Source organism: Lycorma delicatula, chromosome 1 (assembly GCF_047948215.1).
Source record: "Lycorma delicatula isolate Av1 chromosome 1, ASM4794821v1, whole genome shotgun sequence".
Classification (NCBI taxonomy): Eukaryota; Metazoa; Arthropoda; class Insecta; order Hemiptera; family Fulgoridae; genus Lycorma; species Lycorma delicatula.
Genome location: NC_134455.1, coordinates 388,166,984 through 388,175,866, shown reverse-complemented (window position 1 = coordinate 388,175,866; position 8,883 = coordinate 388,166,984). Strand labels below are relative to the sequence as shown.

General features: G+C 29.3%; 1 protein-coding gene across 3 annotated transcripts; it reads left to right on the top strand.

Annotated features, from left to right (window-relative positions):
- Nucleotides 1-1,870: 1,870 nt before the first annotated feature.
- On the top strand, nucleotides 1,871-8,077 carry LOC142317339 (uncharacterized). 3 transcript variants are annotated; one of them, XM_075353815.1, is made up of 2 exons: nucleotides 1,871-2,144; nucleotides 7,560-8,077. In XM_075353815.1, exons 1-2 carry the CDS (start codon nucleotides 1,989-1,991, stop codon nucleotides 7,842-7,844), a joined length of 441 nt encoding a protein of 146 aa, XP_075209930.1. In that variant the 5' UTR covers nucleotides 1,871-1,988; the 3' UTR covers nucleotides 7,845-8,077. The 3 variants fall into 3 exon arrangements, 1 of the variants encoding a protein (XP_075209930.1); XR_012754704.1 differs by lacking the exon at nucleotides 1,871-2,144 and adding an exon at nucleotides 2,316-2,490 and having other exon boundaries at nucleotides 7,560-7,703; XR_012754705.1 differs by lacking the exon at nucleotides 1,871-2,144 and adding an exon at nucleotides 2,319-2,456 and having other exon boundaries at nucleotides 7,560-7,700.
- Nucleotides 8,078-8,883: the final 806 nt, after the last annotated feature.

Genomic DNA, 8,883 nt, shown 5'->3' with positions numbered 1-8,883 from the left:
GCGTTTATAGACCTAGAAAAGGCTTTCGATAACATAGACTGGAATAAAATGTTCAGCATTTTAAAAAAATTAGGGTTCAAATACAGAGATAGAAGAACAATTGCTAACATGTACAGGAACCAAACAGCAACAATAACAATTGAAGAACATAAGAAAGAAGCCCTAATAAGAAAGGGAGTCCGACAAGGATGTTCCCTATCGCCGTTACTTTTTAATCTTTACATGGAACTAGCAGTTAATGATGTTAAAGAACAATTTAGATTCGGAGTAACAGTACAAGGTGAAAAGATAAAGATGCTACGATTTGCTGATGATATAGTAATTGTAGCCGAGAGTAAAAAGGATTTAGAAGAAACAATGAACGGCATAGATGAAGTCCTACGCAAAAACTATCGCATGAAAATAAACAAGAACAAAACAAAAGTAATGAAATGTAGTAGAAATAACAAAGATGGACCACTGAATGTGAAAATAGGAGGAGAAAAGATTATGGATGTAGAAGAATTTTGTTATTTGGGAAGTAAAATTACTAAAGATGGACGAAGCAGGAGCGATATAAAATGCCGAATAGCACAAGCGAAACGAGCCTTCAGTAAGAAATATAATTTGTTTACATCAAAAATGAATTTAAATGTCAGGAAAAGATTTTTGAAAGTGTATGTTTGGAGTGTCGCTTTATATGGAAGTGAAACTTGGACAATCGGAGTATCTGAGAAGAAAAGATTAGAAGCTTTTGAAATGTGGTGCTATAGGAGAATGTTAAAAATCAGATGGGTGGATAAAGTGACAAATGAAGAGGTATTGCGGCAAATAGATGAAGAAAGTAGCATTTGGAAAAATATAGTTAAAAGAAGAAACAGACTTATAGGGCACATACTAAGGCATCCTGGAATAGTCGCTTTAATATTGGAAAGACAGGTAGAAGGGAAAAATTGTGTAGGCAGGCCACGTTTGGAGTATGTAAAACAAATTGTTGGGGATGTAGGATGTAGAGGGTATACTGAAATGAAACAACTAGCACTAGATAGGGAATCTTGGAGAGCTGCATCAAACCAGTCAAATGACTGAAGACAAAAAAAAAAAACCTCTATTTCTGAAACATTTTCTGAAACATTATCAAAAACAGGCTATTTCACAAGTATTAAGTTAAAAAAATTTTAATTTAACTGCATTCATCAAAATCATTGCAATAGGTTTACAAAATCCATAATTTTTAGTTGGTGTTGAAGATAAGAATGCTGTAATATTTTATTTTTTCAGCTTTGTTATACAGCTTGTATCTTGGATCTTGAGAAATGCAATAAAAAAAAATGCTTCATGCAATTGTAATTTAATCATATCACACATTTCAATTATATTTTGTAGTGTTTAACTACCATAAAATTCATACCAAAAGCAAGAAGTTAAAATAACTAGGGCATACAGTGATTGATATTAACTGCTTCAAATTAATTAAAAACTTAGTTTATCCAAGAGTTTATATTTATTAAGTGCGTTTTTCATTAAAAAGAGTAGTCACTTGAATATTTACCAAAAAATAGGCTTCGATTTATGAAAAAGATCCTTATTTGGCTGACGTTGCCTTCTTGAAAAAAATCACAGAATCATTTTAAAAATTGTACCTTTTCCACATATCTTTTTATCAAGCCGCAGGTCTACCAACGACGTTTCTTGTTAATTTTTTTAATGGTTTCTCTTATAAATCTACCCTATTTTAAATAAAAATAAAATTAAGTTGTACTAGATAAACTGAATTAAAAATTAAATTAATCATAATTAAATTTTTAAAATACTTTAAGTATACATTCAACATTTTTAAGCAAGAATTAACAATATACGTGTACGCAGATTTCCAACCACCATTAACCAACCGTCAAAGATATTTATTTATGTCAGCTGATTGTTGTTTACATCTCTTTTAAGCGTACTGTGCCTTTTTGAAGATAATTATTAGAAGTGTGTATTTGAGTAGTAGTACAATTTTTAAGATGAAAAAGATTGGTCAGGGAAGTCGTCGATCTGTTTCTTGTGATAATGTGCCTTTTAAAACTAATCGAAGTAGTTCATTAAAATGTAAAACTGGGTCTAAAGCTGAGGAAAAAATAGAACGTCAACGTATTTCACGAGTTAGATTTAAAGAAAACGTAGGTAATTCTGTTAAAACCTCCAAAAGTGTACAATTTGTTCGTAATACTGAACAACCTGTAAAAAAAACACGTTCTCTAATTCATTTTAAACCGAGTTTACAAAATAAATTACTCTCTCTAGAACAATTATCCGTGGACTCAAAGTTACAATCTGAAAGTGGTGTTGATCTGAAATTTGATGTACCCGAACTATGTACTTCTCTTAGAGTGGCAAATAAGTTGCTAGACGAAGCAGCCTTGGAAAGTAAATCTGATTTTGGGAAAAATAGTCTAAAAGGTGTTAGTTCATCAGATACTATTAAATCGAAGGTGGTAAAGATATTTACACTGAGTCAGCCATAGAGTAAGAAATAGTAATTTAGCATTAGTGTAGTTAAGGTTAAGTGTGTGGTTAATTGTTATCAACATAAAATTTTGGTACAAGGGTTTTATTCTCTTTTTCAAGTGTTTAGAATATATAGAGAAAATTGTCATCTTCTGGAAATTAATAATTTTATGGATCGTAAATTAATGGCTTGTAATTTTCATTAATAGTAATATTTTAGTTTTTCAGCCAATGTAATTTACTTTAATATAAATCTGCCTTATGGTAACTTTGTTATCAGTTGAGCCAATCCAGTCTCATGCAGTTGTTAATTGAATTAATAGCATAATATACATTCATCATTGGTAAAGGTAGGCTATTGCATTCTAATCACGTTGCTCAGATTTGAAGTAATTAGATTTAACTTTTTTTTTACAGAATACTTTGTAAATTGTGATTTAGAAAAATAATTATTACATTTTGTACAATTATTACTGTAATAGAATATAAAAGGTATAATTATTCACATGTATGAGTATTTCTGTAAAATTACCAAATAGATTTTTAATAAATCTGACTTTCTTACCCTCGGCAGAATTTTTGTCTTTTAATTTTGCTGCCAGATTTTTAAAAACATGTGCGATTTATTAATTGAAATTATGTTTCTTCAGATTTAGTAACAATAAAAATTAAGTATTGCTCATCTAGTACCCAGCAATTTATGATAATATTTACAATGATTGAATTTTTACATCATGAACTGTTTTGTTGGGGAAAGAGGATTGTAAATAAAATTTATTATGCCAGTAATTTAGAACTGTAGTCAATTCTAGTAGATGACCATTTCTTTAGGACTGATAACAAAAAAAACCCTTCCTAGAAAACAGCCATTCAGATGACAACCAACTGGAAATAACCAAAAATCTTTCTTTCTTGTATCACTAAAATTTTAACAATAATGAGTTCAAATTCAAAACTGATAATTTCAAACATTTAGAAGAGCTACATTGCTTTTAGCTAATTAGGTATTAAGGTTTTTGAAAAGCAGTGTGAATGGTTTAATAATTTTTGAATTGTTTGAACATTGTTTAACTCACAATTTGCTAAAACTTTCTGAGTTTATTTTAAAATTTATCTGTCACTTCTAGAATAATTATGAGAAATTGAATTATCAGAATATTTCTATAATAAAACTTAACAAGAAAGAAGATAGAAATTAAGCAATTAGAATGTAGTTTCTTTTGTGTACAATTAGTAATACATAGTCACATAAACAAATTAGATAAACAAACTGTTAGAAACCATTAATTTACAACCCAAATAGATTTTAATATGAATTTGTTACTTATTTCTACTTTTAAATCAGACTGAAAAAAATTTAGTAATAAAATGGTTTTAATTACTCCAAAATGTTCTCATTTGCTTTTATTAATAAAATTGGTGCAGTTTTTAGTTAAAGATATAGTTCAGGAGTTAATAGTTTTCTTTTCTTAATATATTGGACAAAAACATTTAATTTCTTATAGCATTTGTTTTATTACATCTTTTTTTCTCCTTTTTTTTAAATACATGAATTGTTTTAGTCTATGAAAATACATAATTGAAAAATTTGGATGTAGAAATTCCAATTTTTAATACATCTATTATTTTGAAGTTATTAGTTTACTTGATCTGTAGATACTGTTCATTCTGTAAAAGTTAATTTTTTCTTGGTAATACCTTTATACCACAGAATAGATAAAAGCCTGCTTACAAAAAATAAGAAATTTGTTGTTCCTAGCCTATTTGTTTATTTATATATGTGATAAAACTTATAAAAACAAACTTATTTGTTATATATATATATATATAAATGGTTTATTTATACCATTTTATTTGTAATTAATTTAAAATTTTAATCCCAAAATGAAAGAACATTAATAATACAGGTAATTTATATTTAGAAAAGCAAAACGTTTGTTTTGCACTGTCATAAACATGAAATGTATTGTAAATTAATTATTGTGTAAATATTTTATTTATATTTGGAGCACTACCCCATACAGAAGAGGTTGCTGTTATGTAAACAACTTATTTTTCATTAATCTAAACAAAAAAAAAACAAAAAATAGAATATATTATACTGATAGACAAAAAAAAATTTTAATGTTTCTCAACTGTGATACCATTTCTTGAATTGCTTTTTTGCGTACATTACAGAGCTGTAAATAACAATTTTTCTATCATCCTTAGGTTTAAATAAATTATGCTTCAAAAAATTAAGGGAAAATAAAGTTAAAATCTGTAAAATTTATAATTTTGCATGGCCATACCTGTATTAGAATGATTCTTCAACAGTAATTGGCTAGCATGTTAGTATTCCATTTTTCATTTATAGCAACTTTCCATGACCAAAATGTCTTGGTGGAAATGTTCACCGTGTTTGTCATCTACAACTCTGACGTGATTTGGGTAAAAATGCAGATGTGAGTGGAAGAAATTTCTGCCTGATGTACAAAAATCTGAGATTCTCCTTCTTCATTGCTTTTACAAAATTTTTCATTAGTCTTAGCTTGATATGGAGAGGCGGTAAAAATATTTTTTTGGGTTCAATTCATGGGCTCATGAATAATATTTTTCCATTTTTAAAGGTACCAGTCCTCAGGTTTATCTTGTTTATCTTACCAGACAAGTTCATCTTGTCCTTTTTGATAAATTTAAATCTCTAATCAAGTCATTTAATTTACCTTGTGATATATGATGCGGCTTATTGATTTATTTGATAATTCAAAATAATCATTGTCTTCTTCAATATTGCCTGTCTTCTTCATCGCTGCTTTTGAAACATACATTCACAAGAATTGAAATAGTTTCATTGTGAGGTATAGGCCTGATTGCAGATTGCAATGAAGGATATTTTACAGTATGTTTAGATTTTTTAGAAGTTCTTGACACTCTTGTTAAAAGTAAAAAACGGTTACATGATCCTTCGATTTATGCCAAAAAGGTACACCAAACATATTTAAAAATATAAATATTTTGTGAATATCAGTTACAGTTCAATAAATTTGGAAAATGTTCACATATTTCCCATTCAAAATAAATTTTGACAGAGGTTGAAAGAAGAGTTGGATGGAATACAGTATCTTTCATAAGTTTAAGGACAAGTTAAAAATAACTGAAAAATCAGTATTTCATGACAAAATCTTTATTTTATACAAGTAAAAATTAAAAATAAAAATAACAGAGATAATGCTACATCATTTTTTAAATGTTTAGTTAGTATTTTGTATGACCTCCATACAATTTTAGGCATGCTGCTACTCTGTCAGGCATTGATTCAATCAATTCCAGACATTTTTCTTTCATCACCTGTTGCCACAGACTTGCGATTTGAAGTCGTAACTCAGCCTTATTTTTAGGTTTTCTTTTAGCAAGTTGCAGTGCCATCCGATTCCATAAATTCTCAATCGGATTTAGGTCAGGACAACGAGCAGGCCAGTCCAAGAGTTCCACATCATTTGCATCAAACCGTGCCTTGGTAACTCGTGATTTATAACAAGGTCTTGCTCGAAGATGAAATTCTCACCTGACAGGTTATGGACACTAGGAAGCATGAATTCTTCCATTGTTTTTATGTACTGTATGATGTTCATTGTCCCATCCATTATTCTAAGGTGTCCAGCGTCCTCTGAAGTTATGCAACCCCACATCAAGATAGCATCTCCACCTTGCACAGCAGGAATGATGCAGGCCGGTAGAAACTTTTCAGTTTTTGTTCACCTGACCCTAATTTTTCTGTTGTACAACTGGAATCTGCTTTCATCAGAAAAGACAACCCTTCGCCAAGCTTCTTTCAATCGGTTCTTTGTTTGCTTGCAAAACTAATGACGTTTTGACTTGTGAACAGCGCTTTGCTAATGCGAAATATGATTCCATTCCAGATTCTTTTAAACGTCTAGAAAGAGTGGCAGTACTAACCTGAATTTTGTGCTACTTCTGTCACTATATCAGGCAAACTAGCAAACCGATTAAGTTTTGATACCTTTATAATCGCTCTGTCTTGACTCATTGATGTTTTTCGTGGTCGACCGGATCGTGGAAGATCAATGACAGTTTCTTGATCACGATATTTTTTAACGACTTGCTGTACACATGTTTTTGATATTTTTAATCGTTCAGCAATGTCTCTGTATGTTTTATTTGCTTTCCAGAGACCGATTGCTTGCCATTTTACTTCTACACTAACACTTTTCTTACCTGTTGTTAATAAAAAAACTTTTCACCAACCTAAACTCAAAGAAACAAATTCTAATTCATCAACATTTTGGTGGGAAACAGCTGATAATAGTGCCAAGTTGACATTTTTAATTACTGTTGGTACGCCTGACACTCTTAAGTCTGTGTACCTGACACTTTAAAGTGATTTGTACATTTTTGAACATTACTTTCTTAAAAACAAAAATTTCATGAAGATTTTAAAATCACTTTTAAACTCAGCCCTTTTAACTCAAAAATAATTTTTTTATTAGTCTATTGAAAAACTCTAACACACAGCTTTAAAATGACATCACACTCATTAGCGTAGGTTACATATTTTACGAGAAATAGTAATTTCTTTATTAAAAAACGGACTAATTTTAGCTCATATAAAATATTTAAATGACTCCATAAAATTTGAAGCATTTAACTTAGAAGCTTGCGGTTTTCACCAAAAGATGTATTTTTTAAAGCTGTTTCTCAAAGACATGTAAGATTTGTATGTAGTTCATAAGTTTAAAGACAAACTGACAAACAGTTTTTCTAAGGTGTCCTTAAACTTATGAAAGATACTGCTTGAAGGACCCCTATTACATAAAATAAAATAATTGGCATTGGCAGAATGAATTGGTTTTTAATGTTAACTTTATGTTTACTTTCTATTCAACATAGCATGACTGGTTATGTAATTTTGTCATAGTAATTCTGAATTTGTAATTTTATTTTTACCTTGCATAACCCTGAATTTTAATAATAAATTTATCTATATGTATTCTGTTCTATTTTAAATTTTGCATAACCCTGAATTTTAATAGTAAATTTATCTATAAGTATTCTGTTCTATTTTAAATTTATCTTTTTTTTTATAGGTTTTACAAAAAGTAAACATACCGTTTGAAGAACAAATCTACAAAAATCTGGTTGATCTAAAAGTGAGCGACAATGATTTACATTATGGACAAGATAAAAGAATTAAAAGCAAACATTTTGAAAGAATTAAAGACAAGGAACCTGAATTATCTGAATTTTATGAACCATCATTTAATGAAGAATATGTACTTAAAATTGAAAAATTACAAATTGATCCATTGAAAGTGATTAGCTACGATGGATTTTCTATATCGGATAGAATGAAAAACTGGCAGATTTCATGATGGATGTTGATAATAAACTTTCTCGTTTGTATGCTAGAAATATGTTGACGAAAATAATGAAGCAATGCTGATTTGTAAATGTTATTTATTTTTATAATTATTAAAGAATATTTTATAAGATCCAAATACTGCTTTATAATTTTTATTTTGTAAATGAGTTTTAATGAGATGCCTAACATTGTTATATTGTTAGCCGTACAGAGTGTAGAATAAATAGTATATTTTTTTCCTTGTGCCTTTTGTTTTTCTGTATTCATCCGTTTTAGATCACCTTTATAAAATTTTTGTTGCAATATAGAATAATATTAACAAAAGTTTTATTGCACTGATATTTATCTATATCCCAAGAACCACTGATTTAGCCTGAATATATATTGTAAGGAGTGAGCAATGTAAAACCAAACCCGTAATGTAACTGCTGCAGAATTGGTAGGTTATGTTGGAATGAAATTTTATTAATGATATAAGAAAATTAAATTAAATGATATAAATTAAATAAGAAAAAAGATAAAACATAATTTTAATGTTGCATTTATTTACCTTATTGTTACAAAAGATGTTGAAAATGACCACCGTAGCCATCAATGCACATTTGTGCTTGACTAATCATATTGAGAGTAGTCTGACGCAAAATGTTGTCAATTGCGTTGATTTCCCGTTGAATGTTCACCTTCAGTTCATCAATTTTTTAGAGATTAGATGCATAAACTCTCCTTTAAGTAGACCCAAATGAAAAAAAAATCACAAGTAGACAATTATGGGGAACGTGGAGGCTATCATCCTCAGTTGACAGCTCGTTCATTTGTGAAAGCTGCATAAATGCAATTTGGTGAAACATTTGATGTATGACACATTCCTTCATTTTGTTGGAAGAAGTTGTATTAATTTTCATTACCAGTTAATTGTGTGGAGAATTCTTCGAAAATGGCTTCTTCTGGACTGGCGGTAATTCTTTCAATATCAGCAATGCTGTGGAGTCCTAACAGAAGGTTGCCTATTTCATTTTGCATTTGAAACCAAACCTGTTGTACGCCATTTT